Genomic DNA, 19,033 nt, shown 5'->3' on the forward strand with positions numbered 1-19,033 from the left:
AGTTCAAGGCATTCGGTGTCTGTCCAGTGATGAGTAGCGTTAGTTCAAGGCATTCGGTGTCTGTCCAGTGATGAGTAGCGTTAGTTCAAGGCATTTGGTGTCTGTCCAGTGAAGGAGCAGCATTAAAGTACTCACTATGGCTTCCGTGCAGTAAGCAAGCAACATTAGTTCATTTCAAGCATGTGCCAGAACTGGTTTTGTATTTCCATGTCTATGATCCAAGTGAAATCAACCATTATCTCCTGCAGGTCAACTTCCAACTTTGTATGACTTTCATTTTGATAACAAACGGAATCAATGGGTGCCATGGAGCAAATTAGTTCCAGAGTATATTCATGTCCCCGAGAGGAAATTTGTCGATATCCTGGGTAAGTCAGAGTCAAACCCTGGTTCCTGGGTTTAGGAGTGTGTGATCCTCGCTCCGGGAGGAGGCGAGGAAGATCCCATGGCTTCTCTGGTACTCTAAGTCCCACACAGAGAGCTGGGAGAGAAGAACTGAAGAGGCTGAATTGTGGGCCCTCCTGGGCACAGAGGGTGGCCCCCTTGGTATTTTTGTCAGCTGCTGGCTCTGAGCATCTTCTGTGGCTGTGCCTCCCAGCTCTTTCCCCAGCAGGCTGAGCCCCACGGGCAGATGAGATGCTGTCTCGCCTCCCCTCGCCTTTCCCTGGGCTCTGTTCAGTCCACAGAGCTGGCTGGGTGGAGACCAAGTGACAACAATTGAGGCAGAATTTTATAAAGGGCGTTGGCTTGGAAGCTGTGTACCATGGGCGTTTATAGACTGAGTCACATTTATAATGCGCCCCTCTGGCTATTTAGATAAAATATGAGTTGAATAATTTCACAAAGCTTGTGCCTGACTTTGGTCCATTGAGCTTATAGAGTGAGACGTCCCTGTTTCCTCAGGAGCCCATCAGGATTAAAACCTGACAGTGCAGGAGGGAACCAGACCCGATGCTGTGGTTTCACTGTCTCTTCAGAGGAAGGTGTTGGTCAGGAAGTTAAATCCCGCAGGGGTCTGAGTGATGTCAGCCACGGAGAAGCTGAGTTTTGAATATCCTGAGTATAAGTCAGAACTGCACCTTCAAAACAGCTTGGGCGTTCTAACCCTGGGCCGCGTGATGCTGGCACTGCTGTAGAAGTGCCAGTCATGGCATTATACACTTAAATGGACGAACGTTTCCAAGGGCATGCCTTGGCTTCGCTGCTGTTTTTTATGGGATTTGTGGGATTCTAGGACAACCCCAAATTGCCGAGTGCTTACCCGATCGGAGCTGCTGTGATGCCTTATTCTTAATATCTATTTTAGTTCACACAGTGGACACCACTCGGACTACCTGGATATTGGAACAAATGGTCAAAATTAAGCAACCTGTTATTTCTGTTGGTGAATCTGGCACTTCTAAGACAGCCACTACCCAGAATTTCCTCAAAAATCTGAGTGAGGAAACCAATGTAAGTCATTATTCGTATGAGTTATCTATTGCTGTGTAGCAGATTATTCCAGCGCATAACAGCTTCATACAACGAGCACTGTGATCTCATAGTTTCTGTGGGTCAGGAATGTGGGAGTCACTTACCTGAGGACTTCCAGCTCAGGCTCTCGTGGGATTGCGGTCAAGCTGCTGGCCAGGGCTGTAGATATCTGGAGGCCTGGCCAGAGCTGGAGAATCCTCATCTGAGATGATGTTTCACATGGCTGGAGGCTGGAGGCCTCAGTTCCTCACCGTGTGGCCCTCTCCACGGATGGCTTGGGTGTGCTCCACATGGTAGCGTGTGCTTAAGATAGACAGCAAAGCAGATGGTTTGATGTCTTTTATGACCTGGCCTTGGAAGTCACATACCGTCCCTTCTGCCATAATCTATGGGTGAGACAGAAGCCACCGAATTCCCTGATACAGTATGGAAGGGGCCTGCACCAGGGTGTGGGCACCTGGAGGCGAGGCTGATCTGGGCCCTCTTGGAGGCTGGCTGTCACATTATTCACCATGATTTTTGGGTTTCTAAAACTTTTTAAGTGTTTCCTTTCCTTCCTCCAGCCAGCTACATGTCCAATGTGTGGGGGTTGGATATGTACCAGGCACGGAGCTCGTGGGGTGCACAGGACAAGTGACAGTGAGCAGGCTGTCAAGGTCTGCTCTGGAGGGGTCCTCAGGCAGTTGGGGGATAAACATGGAGATGAGCACAGGGAGCATGGCAGTGTTTGCAGCCAAAGGGACCTACAGGTTTGTGGAGTCAGGCACTAGGAAGCCTCATCGGAGAGCCTCCTTTGCAACACCCCTCCCCTGGTGCTCAGCCCAGCCAGATGCGCCTCAACACAGTTGCTTAGCAAGGCACACATTCAGCTTCAGCACATTCAGCTCGTGTGCACCTGCACTTTGGATGCCCTACTTGGAGAGAGTCATGGAAGGCAGCAGTTCGTTTTCAAAGTGTGGTCCCCAGACTCATAGCCTTGGCATCACTGGAAACTTGTTTAAAATACCCAGACCACCAGGTGTGGTGACTTGTGCCTGGTAGTCCCAGTTATTCAAGAGGCTGAGGCAGGAGGACCACTTGAGGCTGGGAATTCAAGGCTGCAGTGAGCCATGACCGTGTACCACTGCACTCCAGCCTGGGCAACAGAGCACGTCCCTACCTCTTAAAAATAAGAAAACAAAAAGCACCCTGATCTACCTAATTGGAAACTCTGGGGAATGGAGCCCCGCAAGGTGTGTGGCACAGCCCTGCAGGTGGAGCTGATGCATAATTAGTTAAGTGTGAGAACCACTAATGAAGGAGCTCTCACCAGCCTCAGCGTGTGGCAGGAGGACCTGAGGACACACGCGTGAGCATCCAGGGGGCATCCCTCACCTTTCCCTCCAGCACTTAGTCCCAAAGCGTGAACCACTTGTAGTCCATGCTCTCTTTGACCTCTTTAGATACAGCCAGCGCGATAGTGATTTATGTTTGAATATTGTCATATTGAAAATGCTGTTAGGTATTGCATCTCATACAATGCAATCACTCTGTGAAGTTGTCCAAAGAGATGGCATTACAATCATCTTACAAGAGAGAAAAACGAGGCTCCGAAAGGTTGAACGACTTTTGGAAGTCGCCTTGCTAGAACTGTGCAGAAACAAGACCCTCAGTCCACTTTCTTCTATGCCACATTGTCCCTAAGGCTCATGTGCGACAATTGGCTGTTGACTCATACAATCTGCTGAAAGGAAAGAGGAATTCTTGCTTTATCACTTGCAAAATAATGAAGCGCTGACTCACACTGGATTATTAAAAAGTTAGTCCAGAGGCCAGTAGATTTGCAAAATAGATGTTAGCTTATGTGCAAATGTTTATTGCTGCTACCCTGAAGAAAAGGCCAACTTTTCACGTCATCTCTTTCTGCTTCAGATCGTGTTAATGGTCAACTTCTCCTCCCGCACCACGTCCATGGATATCCAAAGAAACTTAGAAGCAAATGTGGAAAAGCGAACTAAAGACACTTATGGCCCGCCCATGGGAAAACGCCTGCTGGTGTTCATGGATGACATGAATATGCCGAGGGTAGTCAGACGCTTCGGCAGGTGGAGGGAGGGGCCGAGATGGTGCCTGTGTTTGTATGGGGAGGTGTTAGAAGTGAGTATGAGGACATTGATCTTTATCCCTGCACAACGTCTGCAGGGTGCAGGCTGGGGGAGCCAGCCTAGGGCAGGATGTGCCTGGGATGCTCTTCTTACACAGAGGGACCTTCCCTGACGGATCTTGTTCCTTAGTTTCTTAGAGGAGGAATGCAGGCAGCAGGCAGGCTTTGGACTTAATTCAGCATGTGTTTGAGGAAGCTGTTTCCAAAGGAGCTCTTCTTTAGATAATAATACTGTTGTTGACCCCATGTACATGGGAGGCATCCGGGCAGACCTTCCCAAGAATTCCTCTGGCGTTTTCAAGGAAGAGAAACTTGAGCTGTGTGATGAGTGTGTTTCTGGGGTCAGAGCCTGAGAAGTACAAAGTTTTTTTAGCATATTGGAATTGGAATTTATATTATTTCACAGAACCATTTTTTTCCTTAAAGTCTATTTCCAGAAGGACTGTATGCAAAGCCAGGATCCACCCATCCATCCATCCATCCATCCATCCATATGTTCATTCATCTGTCAGTCTATTTTTCTACTTATCCATCCATGTGTCTGTTTTTTTATCCACCCATCTGTTATTTACCCATCTGTTCATCCATCAAACCATATATCTCTCTGTTCATTCATATATTTATTCATCTACCCATCTATTCTGTTTACCCAATCTGTCTGTTTTTCCATCTGCCTTTGTATTTATCCATCTAGCCGTCTGTTCATTCACCTGTTCATCCATCCATCCATCCATCCATCCATCCTTCCTTCCATCCATCCATCTGTCTGTCCGTCTCTCCATCTGTCCATCCATCCATCCATCCGTCCGTTTGTCTCTCCATCTGTCCGTCCATCCATCCATCTGTTTCTCCATCTGTCCGTCCATCTGTCTGTCTGTCCGTCTGCCCATTAAATAGATGGTCCAATCAGTCTGTCATTATCAATGTATGAATTACCCAATGTCTTTGCTTATGTTAAAGGAAGTAAGGGACAAATGCTTGGCTTAAGGCTTGATGCTTTGTAAGCCCCTGAGTTGAAACAGGTGAAAGCAAGAGAAGCAGAAGTGTCAGTATGTGGACAGGCACATCACACCCCCTGGGTGGGACTGCATTATTGACTTCTTGTCTGTCCATCTATCCATTTGTCCATCCATCCATCTGTCCATCCAACCATCCATTCATTAACTGAATTAACATATATTTATTCAGCACTTCCTATGGGACTGGTGCTGTGTAGTCAACACCTATGTAGTTCCTGCCCTCATGAAGCCATAGTCGCGTAAGGGAGACAGACTTCAAAAAACACAATCACAAATGCGTATATACAGTTGCAGCCTTTGAGACGCCCCATGAAACTGCAGCCAGGGTGCCCTGGAGAGTCACAGGAGAAGTGAGCTTGTGGTGGGATGGTCAGCCAAGGCCTCTCTGACTCCGGCTTTGTGATAATACTGTTCTCTTTTCTTTTTTTATAAAAATCAAGGTGGATGAATATGGCACACAGCAGCCAATTGCCTTGCTGAAGCTGCTGTTGGAAAAAGGCTACTTATATGACCGTGGCAAGGAGCTGAACTGCAAGAGCATTCGAGACCTTGGCTTTATCGCTGCGATGGGAAAAGCCGGAGGGGGCCGCAATGAAGTTGACCCGAGATTTATTTCACTATTCAGTGTCTTCAACGTGCCATTTCCTTCAGAGGAGTCTCTGCATTTAATTTATTCCTCCATTCTGAAAGGCCATACCTCGGTAACTTGATTTTAATTAGAAGTCTAAACCGGAAGAGCTTGTATTGGGAGGGAACATGCGCAGGGCTGATGTATCCATTAGGTACGGCAGGGTCAAAGCCTAGGGCCCTCGATACTTTTAAGGGCCTATGAAAATGTTTTATTTTCTTTCAAAATCAGAAGAAAAAAATCATCTTTATACAAATGCCAATATAAAATGTGATTGTAACATGTTTTTATGGAGGAAGGAGTCCATGGAGGCAAAAGTGCCTTGGGCCTGTGGGAGTCGTGGCATGGACCTGAGATGCTCATGCCACACTGAGTGACTGCAAAGAATCCACTAGCAGGCTGGGGTCCTGGAGTCAGTCCCCATTCTGCTCTGTGAGCAGGTTCCTTGAACTGTCCTAACCTCATTGTCGTTTGGAGGGGGGAGATCCTGATGGTCCCCACCTCACTGGGTTTTGGGAGGAAATGCATGTAAAGGGTGTGACACGCTGCCTAGCGCATAGCAGATACTATGTTGCTAGTTATTGCTATTATTATTATGGTTTACTTGGCTTCTCCAAGTGGAACCCATTCATTTAAATAACCATCTTCTGATCCTGGCATTTTCCTACTAAAGCGGGGTCTGCATACTCAGAGGCTCCAGAGGCCAGGTGGGTAAGATAAAGGTGTGGCGGGGCCAGGCATGATCAGTAGGAACTGTGAGCACCTGGCCTGTTCATGCCCTACTTGAAGGCATTTACTTTCAAAACTCTGAGGTCTGTGCTGGTCAAATAAAGCTCCCACCGAGGGCTGTGTAGGGTCTTTGGTTTCACATCATGTTGACTTGTCAGTTAATGTGAAAATCTAGAGCAATAGAAATAAGTCAGGCCAGGCGTGGTGGCTCACATCTGTAATCCTAGCACTTTGGGAGGCCGAGGCGCATGGATCACTTGAAGTCAGAAGTTCAAGACCAGCCTGGTCAACATGTCAAAACCCTGTCTCTACTAAAAATACAAAAAAATTAGCTGGGCATGGTGGTGGGCACCTGTAGTCCCAGCTACTTGGGAGGATGAAGCAGGAGAATTGCTTGAACCTGGGAGGTGAAATCTTCAGTGAGCTGAGATTGCGCCACTGTACTCCAGTCTGGGAAACAGAGTTACAATCTCAAACAAACAAACAAACAAACAAACAAAAAAATGAGCTGATGAGCTTCTCTGTCTTTCAATTTTTTAATCTCCTGTTTTAAAAAAATATAGTAAAATTCACATAATGGCTGGGCATGGTGGCTCATACCTGTATCGCCGCACTTTGGGAGACTGAGGAGAATGGATTGCTTGAGCCCAGGAGTTCGAGACCAGCCTGGGCAATGTGGTGAAACCCTGTCTCTACAAAAAATGCAAAACAATTAGCCAGGCGTGGTGGTGTCCTCTGGTCCCAGCTACAACGGAGGCTGAGGTGGGAGGATCTCTTGAGCCCAGGAGGTCAAGGCTGCAGTAAGCTGTGATCATGCCACTACACTCCAGCCTGGGAAGCAGAGCAAGACCCTATCTCAAAAACAAAACAAAACAAAAAACCCCACAAAATTAGTTATTTTAGCCATTTTAAAGTATACACTTCGGTGGCATTTACTGCATTCACAGTGTTGTGCAGCCATCAGCCCTGTCTAACTTCAGAATTCTCCTTACCCCAGCAGGAAATCCGTGCTCCTTAGCACTTACTCCCATCCCACCTCTCTTTCCCAGGAACCTGGAGCCTACCTTTTGTCTCTATGGAGCTTTCTCTTTCGGGCATTTCATATAGAGTCATAAAGTGCGTGGCTTTTTGTGCTGGGCTTCCTTCACTCTGCGTCATCTTCTCGAGGGTCATCCGTGCTGGAGCGTGTGGCAGTACTTCATGCCTGGGTTTTTTTTTCCGCCTCCCGAATTCAAGCGATTCTGCTGCTTCAGCCTCCTGAGTCGCTAGGATTACAGGTGCGCACCACCACGCCCAGCTAATTTTTGTATTTTATTTTAGTAGAGATGGGGTTTTACCATGTTGGTCAGGCTGGTCTTGAACTCCTGACCTCACAGGATCCACCCATCTTGGCCTCCCAAAGTGCTGGGATTACAGATGTGAGCCACCACATCCAGCCAACTTTATTCCTTTTCATGGCTCAGTAATATTCCATCGTACAGCTCTGCCACATTTTGTTTATTCATCCATCTACTGAAGGACATTTGTGGGGGTGGTCTCTTTGCATTTTTCAGACGTTTCATGAGAGCATTGTGGCTGTGAGTGACAAGCTGACATCCTGCACGCTAGCACTTTACAAAAATATTGTGCAAGACCTACCTCCCACTCCGTCAAAGTTCCATTACATCTTCAACCTTCGAGATCTCTCACGGGTTTTTAATGGTCTTGTCCTCACTAACCCTGATCGGTGAGTTGGTTTGTCTTACTAAAACATGCCCCACAGGTATGATGGCTTTTCTTATTCTTTTAAGACAGAGGGCTTATCAATGGATTGGATGAATCACTGTATGAATTAAGGACCCAATGTCTTTGCTTATGTTAAACGAAGAGGCGAGACCAATGCTTGGCTTAAGGCTTGATGCTTTGTAAGCCACTCAGTTGAAACACCTGGACGGGAGAAGCAGAATTGTGGGCAGACGCGTCACACCCCTCGGGCAGAACTGTGTTGTTGACTTCCCGTTTGCAGTTCTGAAGTTGGAATTTGCCTGCATGGAGCCTTTTGCTCACATAACTCAAATCGTTGCCGGTTCATTATAGAATGTATGTCTTCAGGAGAAGTAAGTGGAGGACAGAAAGGATTTGAGTCTGGGTATAGGCAAATTCCCCATTAAAACTAGACTTATACCTTCACATAAATGTCTACTTCATTCTATGCGGATTTGCAAGCATAGTCCAGTTATGTGGATTTATATTATGAACCTGGAAGATACTGAAAAATGAATTGAGAACTTTCCATGTATCCTGCTCTTAGGTGCCTTGAAACGTGTAGAGTGTCAGGGGTGGTCAGCAGAGGGCAGCTCCAGGTGTTTTGGGTGGAGTGATGGTTCTTTGCTAGAAAGCAGGAGAAGTTCTGGAACTGGGGCCGGAAGGAGTTGGCTCTTAGAAAAAGGAGCTATTGGCCAGGTGCAGTGGCTCATGGCTATGGTCTCAGCATTTTGGGAGGCCAAAGGAGGATTACTTGAGCCTGGGAGTTTTAGACCAGCCTGGGCAGCATAGTGAGACTCCATCTCTATAAAAAAATTAAAAAATAGCTGAATGTGGTGGTGCATACCTGTAGTCCCAGCCACTTGGGAGGCTGATCGCTTAAGCCCAGGAATTTGAGACGGCGGTGAGCCATGGTTGCGCCAGTGCACCAGCCTGGGTAACAAAGCAAGGCCCCGTTTCTTAAAATAAGAAGAAAGAAAAAAAAAGGAGCTGCCAGTGACCCTGATGCTGGTTTTAAATCTGTGTATTCCAGCAAGTAGGGAGATGTCAGGTACTTATTTTATGTCATTTATAGACAACGCTCTTTTCTTCTTTCCTACAGTAAGATTAGCTACAGATGATGACTTTAGGGTCTTTACATTAATTTATTAGCTTCTGTTGGGTCCTGTGGTTAGATTTCATTTATGTGAGACTAGCAAGGGCAAGACTAGAGAGACGCTGGGCCTTTACTGGGCCCTGTGTGTCTGTATGACTGTCACAGCCGTCGGTCCTGGTATCCTGCAGGTGGCTTCCTGGCTGATTTTTGTCTCTTCCATTCTGCAGATTCCAGACAGTGGCCCAGGTGGTGAGAGTCTGGAGGAATGAGTGTCTGAGGGTCTTCCACGACCGGCTGATCAGTGAAACAGACAAGTGTCTGGTCAGTACGTCCAATGCATCAGCAAGAGCAAAACTCAGCGACCAAATTCTCAGGAAAATAAACAAGCGCCAAAAGGGCTTTTTATACAGGACGCTAATTGCAGGAAAATAGACACTAACATGAGAAGTCAACAGGCCAAGGAGTGTGGGTCGGTTATTAAGCCTTGCAGCAACTGAAAAAATAGAATGCAAATTGTTTTAGATAATAATAGTGTATCCTCTTTTCCTAACGAGTTTTAGCTTGTGAACTGTTATTGAGTTTGCGGTCTTAAGTGGGCTTCTGTTTCAAGGTACAAGAGCACATAGGCGGCTTGGTTACGGAACATTTTAACGATGACGTGGAGGTGGTGATGAGGAATCCCATATTGTTTGGAGACTTCCGAATGGCCCTGCACGAAGGAGAACCGCGCATTTATGAAGACATCCAGGACTACGAGGCAGCCAAGGCTCTGTTCCAGGTGGGGACGAGCTCCACCCTGTCCGCGGGCTCGCTTGCGTGGGCCAGGCGGGGAGCTGAGCATTGCATGGGTGCCCAGGAGCCTAACATGCATGGCTCCTGTCTGAGGGCTTGAAATACAGGCTTATGTCTTGTCCAATGAACCCCCACATCCAGCATGCTCGGGAGTGACGTTAGGAAACTTAAATGGACTCCTGGGCCACCCCGGGAGACTTGCTCGGGCCCACGGAGGGTCCCCGGATTCTTGTGCACAGCCAGGTTTGGAAACCGCTTGTTTGACTCCCTAATATTCATTTTCATTCAAATTCACGAGATGAGCCTTGTTACCTGCTTTGGGTCGCTGCTGGCCAATCAAAGCCCAGCAGATGGAAATCTCGATTGTGAAAGCTAGATTAGTCCCAGAGACACAAAGAGTTTAATTATTTTAACTACTATAGATGTTCAGAAAAACCTCTCTTCCATTGTTAATCTCCTCTGGACAAAAGGAGGACGCCCATCTCTTAAAATCCAGTGATCCTTTAAGACATTTTTAATTTGTTTTATTTATTCATTTTGAGACAGGGTCCCTGTCTGTCACCCAGGCCGCAGTGTAGTGGTGCAGTCTTGGCTCACTGCAGCCTCAACCTCCTGGGTTCAAGTGATCCTCCTGCTTCAGCCTCCCGAGTGGCTGGGACTAGGGGCACACATCACCGGGCCCAGCTAATTTTTTTATTTTTATTTTTGTAGAGACAGAATCTTGCTTTGTGGCCCAGATTGGTCTCAAACTCCTGGGCTCAAGTGATCCTCCTGCCTCAGCCTCCCAAAGTGCTAGGATTATAGGCATGAGCCACCACGCTGGGTTTAAAACTTTTTTTTTTTTAATGCAGGAAATTCTTGAAGAGTATAATGAAAGCAACACCAAAATGAAGTTGGTTCTCTTTGATGACGCCCTGGAGCATTTAACCCGGGTGCACCGTGTCATCCGCATGGACCGTGGCCACGCCCTGCTGGTCGGGGTAGGGGGCTCGGGGAAGCAGTCTCTTTCGAGGCTGGCTGCCTTCACAGCTGGCTGCGAGGTCAGTCCATGTCCCCTCCCAGAAATCGGTTGATGATGCCAGTCTCTGCAGTTAGTAGTTCATGTACATACTGGAGCAATCCACAGCAGATCCTAACAGGATGTTTTCATAGAGTGCGTTTTTGCCTTGTTTTAGGCTTGATATTATATTTTAACTGAACAGTCAAAGCTTTGACTTAGGATGGGGTTACATCCCGATAAACTCATCATAAGTCAGAAATATCGTGACTTGAAAATGCATTTAATATCCCGATAAACCCATTGTAAAGTTGAAACAACCTAAGTGGAACCATTGAAGCTGGGGACCATCTGTATTGCCTTGTTTTTAGGCTGGAGAATGTCAGATCAAGTTGGAAAGTCAAACACAAGCAAATCCCTTGGAAGGGGATGTGTGTTCCTATGAGGAGGGCTTGGCCCAAACCTCAGTGGACCCCTCCTATGGGGTTGGCAATTTGCTGGCTGCCATATCTGCACAGCCTGCACTCACCGCTCTGGGTTAATCTTAGAATCTTTTATTTTTAAACAGTTTTACTGAGATTGAATTCAAGAACAGGCAATCTGCACATTCAAAGCACACAAACCAGTGCTTTCCGGTGTGTTCACAGAACTGTGCAACCATCACCACAGAATACTTTAGAGCATTTTTGTGGCATCGGCCACAAAATGTGGTGGTTCATGCCTGTAATCCCAGCACTTTGGGAGGCCGAGGCAGGGGAATCACTTGAGGTCAAGAGTTCGAGACCAGCCTTGCCAACATCGTGAAACCCCGTCTCTGCTAAAAATATAAAAATTAGCCAGGCGTGGTGACAAGCACCTGTAATCCCAGCTCCTCGGAGGCTGAGGCAAGGGAATTGCTTGAACCTGTGAGGCGGAGGTTGCAGTGAGCTGAGATCATGCCAAAGCACTCCATCCTGGGCGACGGAGCAAGATTCTGTCAAAAAAAACAACAAAAAACGAAAACGTTTTTGTGGCCTCAAGAAGAAATCCCATGCCCTTTAGTGATTACCACCCTGATCTCTGCACCCTCTGCTCGCTGAGCACTGAGCAACTAGCTACTAATCTGCTTTCTGTGGTATCGTCTCCCTGTTCTAGACTTTCATATGAACAGTGTGTGTGTCTATTTTGTGTCTGGCATCTTTTTTAGTTCATGTTGCAGCGTATATCAGTACTTCATTTTTTTTTTTTTTGACCAATAAGCTTCCCTTGTATGACTGTGCCTGTTTCCTTTATCCATCGCTGGACACTTTATTGTTTGCACCTGTTGGCTTTTGTGAACAGTGCTGCTGTGAACTTTCATGCCACTTGCTGTGTGGATGTGTGTTTGCATTGCTCTTGGGGATGCTCCTGGGAGTGGAATTGAGGGGCCCCATGATAAATCTTATGTTTAATCATCTAAGAAAGCTCCAGGGTGTGGCTGCACTGTTTCTGTTCCTCCCAGCAGCATCTGAGGGTTCCTATTTCTCCACACCATTCTTAGAATTATACAGGTACCGCTGCAGCTTCCACAGGTAACTCACCTGCAGAGGCCTCTGAAGTGGAGGCAGGCGCTGTGCACTGAGACGTCGTGTGAAGAAGAATCATCTCCCTAATCCACCCTTTTCTCCCCAGACCCTTCATTAGTTCTCTGGTATCTGACTTCATCCACTGTTCAGGTCTTCCATTGTCCAGATGCCTCTGTTTTCACCTCCAGTTTTACGATACACATGCATGCTTATAATATTTTTAACTTACAGCGGGTTTATAGAGACATAGCCCCATCATACGCTGAAAATGTACACTAAAATGCAACCAGTACCTAATAGCAGCTACCTTTAGGTGACAACATTACAAATGATCTTTATTTTCTTTAGATGTTTCTGCATTGCTTGAATTGTTGCAAAGAGAATTATTATATTTAAAGAGAGAGAGATGAGTGAGTCTATAACCATCGTGATGATTACTCTGTACAGTGGCCTGAAGGTTTGCCTGCACCTGCTCTGCGTGTGTGCTGCAGGACAGGGTCCGTGTTCAGCCTCCGTTCTTCTCAGACACTCAGACACTCAGCCACCCCTCATGTCTAGCTCAGACCCCTTTGACAAGCCACCTTTCGAGAAGATACTTCTTGCTGAAAGGTCATTTCATGACCCTTCTTCTAGCAAGTAAGAGGTGTTCTTTTGCATAGACTTTCTTGTTTGTCTTCAGCGTGTTTTCTGGAATCAGATCGAACTCAGCATCATCGCTATTACCACAGAGAGTCTTAGGCAGTTCAGGCTGTCATAACAAAGCGTGATAGATGGGCTGGCATGTGGACAGCGGATGCTTGTTTCTTACCGTTCTGGAGGCTGGCAATTCCAAGATCAGGGTGCCACATGGTCGGGCTCCAGGGAGGGCCCTGTCCTGCGTTGCAAATGGCTGGCTTCTCATGGTATCGTCACACAGATGGATAAGAGCAAGAAAAGTCTTGGGGGTCCCTTTTATAAGGGCACTAATCCCATTCATGAGGGCTCCACCCTCATCACCTAATTGCCTTCTAAAAGCCCAGCCTCCAAATACCATCACACTGGGGCTTATGATTTCAACACGGGAAATTTTTTTTTTTTGGTAGGTGGAACAAACGTTCAGTCCATTGCATGGAGTAAGAATTGCTATTGATGTGGGCTCACTCATTTCTGTCTCTAAATGGAATAATTATCACTGCAACAATTCAAACAATGCAGAAACGTCTAAAGAAAATAAGGACCATTCGTAATTTCATCACCTAAAGATTGCCATTGTTAGGCACCAGCAGCATTTTAGTGCATACTTCTTCTTTTATAAAATTCTTTGTGGCTCACGCTTGTAATCCCAGCTCTTTTGGAGGCCGAGGTGGGTGGATCACGAGGTCAAGAGATCGAGGCCATCCTGGTCAACATGGTGAAACCCCACCTCTACTAAAAATACAAAAATTAGCTGGGCATGGTGGCGCACGCCTGTAGTCCCAGCTACTCGGGAGGCTGAGGCAGGAGAATTGCTTGAACCCAGGAGGCGGAGGTTGCGGTGAGCCGAGATCGCGCCATTGCTCTCCAGCCTGGGTAACAAGAGCGAAACTTCGTCTCAAAAAAAAAAAAAAAAATTCTTTTTCTGTTATTTTAATTTTTGGTCTGGGGACCAAAGGGGTAATGTGCCCTTTTCAACTTACAGTGGGGCTATGTCCCAGTAAACCCGTCACAAGCTGAAAATATTATTAGTTAAAAATACACTTTTGATTTATATATTCAACTTACAGTGGGTTTATCTGGATCTGACCCCACCGTAAGTTGAGGATTGTGCTGAAAGCATGGCACTTTCACATCACGGCAAAGTCAAAAAATTCTAAGTTGAACCATAGGAAATCAGGGACCATATGTGCATTCATACACAAACATATCTTCTTCGTGCCAGCAGTGGGTTAATGTGAGGTAATGGAATATAAGTTATGTAACTTTTCCCTACTGTATCACTGCATCTTTTCATGTCAATAAATATGTGTTTACATTGTCTTTGGAAAGATTGGACAGTGTCCCAGTGTCTGGATATGCCACACGTAACCCATCTCTGCTGGCGAGCAGTTAGCTTTTTCCTTGTTTTTAAATTACAGTGTAGTGATGAACACCTTTGCTTATATATCTTTGAGTATTATTCAGCTTTTTTCCCATAGGATCACTTTCTTTAGAAATTGGTAAATTGGCGGGTTAAAGGGTATATGCTTTTTCAAGGCTTCTGTTGTATGGCGCCAGATTTTGTATTGGAAAGGTTGGACCTAAGCCCATGTGGAGTTTGGCTTCATGGAGTGAAAAGAACCCCAGGATGCAGGACATAGGAGAGGTAAAAGTGTCCTTATTAACAACCAAGCACCCCACCACAAAGGATCACGCTAATTTATGCAGCTGGCAATGTCCGTTTTCACATACCCTTGCCAGTACTGGATAGTGTCATTCTGATATTTGCCAAGATTATAGGTGGAAAATATTCCATTTTAAATGAGCCTTCCTCCAATTAATAGTGAGTAGCCTTTTATACATTCATTGGACATTTACCTTTTTTGTGAGTTGCCTCTTTGTATACTTATTGATTTGTGAGAACTCTGTATAGAAAAGAATCACAGTTCATTCAATGAATCCAGCTTCCAATATTTCACAAATATTGGCCTTTTATTTAAGGTATTTGTAAAAAGGGAAAAACGAATATGCATGATCTACCTTTAAATCTGATGAAATACATAATTGAAATCATTCATTATTAAAATGTAACTTTTGCAATTGTTTTCCACATTTTTCTGTAGGATAAGACATTCCCTGCCGGAAAGTTTGTTTTTTGTTTTTTCCGTTGATTTGTCCTGGTAAACCGGAGGCATTTTTCCCTGAAGTAGTGGCTTGAGGAATGGCAGAGAGGACGTTGAGGGCAGAGATCTGGAGGAGGGTGAGAACACACAGGGCTGTGTCTGGGCCCTAGGAAGCAGAGAGGGTTAGGTAGTGGGGTCAGAACAGGTGTTCAGAGAGTATGGCAGAAGCTGCTGGGGAGGGGAGGCGGCTGCACTTGGGAGGGGTGAGGAAGGTTTGCAGGTGACAGGCAGAGCTGGAGACCAGAGTCTACTGGCCTGAAGGCATCCTGGTTGCCTTGCGTGTGTGCATGTGCATGCGTGCACATGTGTGTGAGTGTGTGTGCTAGGTCATGCCAGGGTGCAAGTTGGCGTGTGGCTGAGTGTGAAAATGTGGGAATGACCGTGTGTGTGTGACTGTGTGTGACAGTGTGAGTGAAGCATGTGTGTGAATGCATAGGGTTGAGGGAGGTAGGGAACGGGAAGAGAGCTCTCGGTTCCTGGAAATCTGATATGTTTCTGACGTTCGCTGGTTGCAAGGAAAGTTTTAATTTCTACTTCTGAGCTAAAAGAGACACTCGAGCAGAAAAAGTGTGCTTTAAACTTGTGTCCTTCACATTTATACCGATTTTGTGTGTACGTTGGATTTTGTGTGTACATTGGATTTCCTGTCTAGAAGTTAAAGTGCCTGCTGATTTCACTTCTGGACCTATTTTCTTACAGCGTCTAATGTTCTGTAAACTGCAGTATGTTGCTGGCGCTCACCTTGGGGTGCGTTCTTCCCCACTTTCCTCTGTTGCTGGTCTCATGGGGCTTCCCCCTCCTCTGTTTCACAACAGGGAGTCCCTTCCAGACATGTGCCCTCTGTACTCTTCCCCCAGTGTCCCGCCCCGGAGCCTGCAGGGAAGGGAGGCTAATGGGGGTGACTCGTGGGCTGTGTCTATGCTGCAGGTGTTTGAGATCCTGCTGAGCCGAGGCTACTCGGAGAACAATTTCCGGGAAGACCTGAAGAGCCTGTATCTGAAACTCGGGATCGAGAACAAAGCGATGATCTTTCTGTTCACGGATGCCCACGTGGCTGAGGAGGGCTTCTTGGAGCTCATCAACAACATGCTGACCTCAGGTACAGCCAAGGCCAGCGCCTGCTGTGGCCAGCATCCCGGTCATCTGAAGGGAGGTGGCTTTCTTTAGCAGTTACCACCTCCAGACACTGTGGGTGGCCCTGTGCCGGTGTCCCTGTCCCTCCCTCGCTGAGGCTCCTGAGATAGGTCTCATTATCTCCCTTGGCTCCTCCCATCCTGGGAGTCTTCCAAATGTGCCCCATTCTCTCTGTCAGCGATGATGGCAGTGCCCCTGCGGTAAGAGCAGGTGGTATCTGAGCATCTGCCTGTGCCCCAGGGCATGCTAGTGTGCATCATGCATTCCACACAAACCTGATGAGAGGCTGGGCGTGGTGGCTCCCACTTGTGATCCCCGCACTCTGAGAGGCCAAGGAAGGAGGATGGCATGAGCCCAGGAGTTTGAGACCTGCCTGGGCAACATAGCGAGACCCCATCTTTACAAAAATATTTTTTATAAGTTAGCCAGGGATGATGGCCTGAGCCTGTAGTCCCAACTACTTAGGAGGCTGAGGCAGGAGGATTGCTTGAGCCTGGGAGGTTGAGGCTGCAGTGAGCCATGACCATGCTATTGCACTTCAGCCTGGTTGGCAGAGTGAGACCCTGTCTCCCAAAAGAAAAAAACAAAACACAAAAACCAAAAAATCAAACCCGATAGGGAGGGTATCATTAACTACCTCACGTCACAGCTGAGGAAACTGAGGCTCAGGGCTGCTGTAGAGGGGCTGAGCGGTGGCCCTGCAAAAGACACCTCCTGGTCCTCAACCCCTGGAACTTGTGAATGAGACCTTTTAAAGAGTCTTTGCAGGTGTAATTAAATTAAAGATATTGAAATGACATCCTGGTTTTAGGGTGGTTCCTAAATCCTGTGACAGCTGTCCTTATAATAGAAGGCAGAGCGGGATTTGAGACACAGAGAAAAATGTCCCCTAAAGATTCTCACAAGCCATGGGACTCCTGGAACCACTGGAAGCCAGAAGAGGCAAAGAAGGATTCCCCCCCGGAGCTTTGGGCAGGTTACCCCGAGACCTTGATCTCAGGGCCTCCAGAGCAGCAAGAGACTAGGTGTCTGTATGTCTTGTCTTAAGTCACTCGCTTGTGGTAATTAGTCATGGTTGCCCCAGAAAACTGCTAGAGATGCCACCTCCCTTATCCAAGGGCACCTTGCTGGGAAGGCACTGAGGGAGGACTCGAACCCAGGACTTCTAACATCTTAGCCACACTCTCAACCATGTTACCGTGTTGTGATCCTGTCTGCCCTGGGGCCCTGCTAAGGTCCATGCCGAGTTTGTCTGGCCTAATGGCTTACAGGGACCTCTTGCTTTTCCTGGGGATCTATTTCATTGATTGCTTGTTTGTTTTAGTACCTGACCATATTCATTATTGTATTGCCGTGTTATTCATTGAGCCCCAGCCCCCTAACATTTACGATAAAACATTTCTAACACGACAGTGAGGCTGAAAGAATCTTTTCTGTGAACACCTGCTGGCATGCTGTCTAGATCCCTCCGTTCACATCTTACTGCACTTGCTTTGTCACGCATGTAAACACCTTTCCCTCCCACCCTCCCTGCTTCAACCCATCTCATTTTAGATGCGTTTCAAGTCAATTGCAACATCACTGCTCTCCCCGCTAAATGTGTCTGCATGCCACTCTCTAGAGTTCAAGTTTTGTTTCTGTTTTCTTTTGATGTAAAATTTATGTACAGGGAAATGCACACTTTAAGTGTATATTTGCTGCATTTTGATCGTTGGGTTTTAAGTTGCGTCTGTTTCAGTGGGTTGTCAGCTCTTTGAGAGGAGGGATTGTGTCACCCACCTGGATTTATTCCACAGTGTTTATTCCAGACACTGGGTTTGGTAGGGGGTAAGATGGTCATGACCCCTGCCCTCCTTGGAGCATGCGCTTCAGGGTGTGAGTGGGTTGGTTAAGGACAAGAACAGATAGGCAGAGAGATACAGCACCTGCAGACTGTCGTAAGGGTCATGCGTGCAAAGGGAGAGCGTGGGCAGAAGCCATCTCAGGGCAGGCAGGGAATGCTTCACTGTAGAGACTCTTCAGCTGGGACCTGAGAGACGGTGTGTGATCGTGCTCCCTGTGGCTGCTGTTACAAATTTTCCCAAACAGCACAGATTTACGCCTTTATGCGCCTAGAGGTCAGAAATCAGAAAAGAGTCTTAAGGGGTTAAAATCAGGGTGTTGCTGGGGCTGGTTCCTTCCAGAGCTTCCTGGGTAGACTGTTTCCCTGTCTCTTCCAACTTCTTCAGGCCACCGGTATGAGTCATTACAGTAAAAGGACACAGAGCAATGTCAGCAGAGGGAAAAGGCGCATGAGGGACCCTGGGGAAGACCGGTCTCAAGCTTCGGAGTCCTCTGCCCGGGGAGTCACACAGGACATGCTTAATCCCCCGAGTCGTGGCAACTCATGAAGTACCGTCCACCAGGAGAGCTAGTCGGAGACTCAGTGCTCAGGGTTTTTATTGGGGCTGCTCATGTAGGCACCTCTACCTGGCATGTGCCAAAATCCCAGATGACTGGAGGGAGAGCAGGTAGTCAGCATAGAATACCCTGCTTACACAGTCTGTGTGGGCACAGTGTAGTATTAGGCTGTTCTTGCATTGCTATAAAGAAATATCTTAGACTGGGTAATTTATAAAGAAAAGAGGTGGCCAGGCACAGTGGCTTACGCCTGTAATCCCAGCACTTTGGGAGGCTGAGGCAGGTAGATCACGAGGTCAGAAGTTCAAGACCAGCCTGGCAAAGATGGTGAAACCATGTCTCTACTAAAAATACAAAAATTAGCCAGGCACAGTGCAGGCCTCTGTAGTCCCAGCTGCTCCTAGAGGCTGAGGCAGGAGAATTGTTTGTATTTGGGCAGCAGAGGTTGCAGTGAGCCGAGATTGCACCATGGCACTCCAGCCTGGGCAATAGAATAAG

General features: G+C 47.1%; 1 protein-coding gene across 1 annotated transcript in view; it reads left to right on the top strand.

Annotated features, from left to right (window-relative positions):
- The window catches only part of DNAH10 (dynein axonemal heavy chain 10), a 177,268-nt gene that overhangs the window by 109,284 nt on the left and 48,951 nt on the right, over window positions 1-19,033 (top strand). Inside the window, exons 43-51 of the mRNA XM_037744185.1 lie at window positions 249-368; window positions 1,307-1,452; window positions 3,385-3,537; window positions 5,076-5,336; window positions 7,546-7,718; window positions 9,059-9,152; window positions 9,442-9,609; window positions 10,475-10,663; window positions 15,929-16,100. Coding sequence (XP_037600113.1) covers window positions 249-368; window positions 1,307-1,452; window positions 3,385-3,537; window positions 5,076-5,336; window positions 7,546-7,718; window positions 9,059-9,152; window positions 9,442-9,609; window positions 10,475-10,663; window positions 15,929-16,100 — 1,476 coding nt within the window. The remainder of the gene's footprint in view (window positions 1-248; window positions 369-1,306; window positions 1,453-3,384; window positions 3,538-5,075; window positions 5,337-7,545; window positions 7,719-9,058; window positions 9,153-9,441; window positions 9,610-10,474; window positions 10,664-15,928; window positions 16,101-19,033) is intronic.

This window comes from Cebus imitator, unplaced genomic scaffold (genome assembly GCF_001604975.1).
Source record: "Cebus imitator isolate Cc_AM_T3 unplaced genomic scaffold, Cebus_imitator-1.0 Scaffold169, whole genome shotgun sequence".
NCBI classification, from domain to species: Eukaryota; Metazoa; Chordata; class Mammalia; order Primates; family Cebidae; genus Cebus; species Cebus imitator.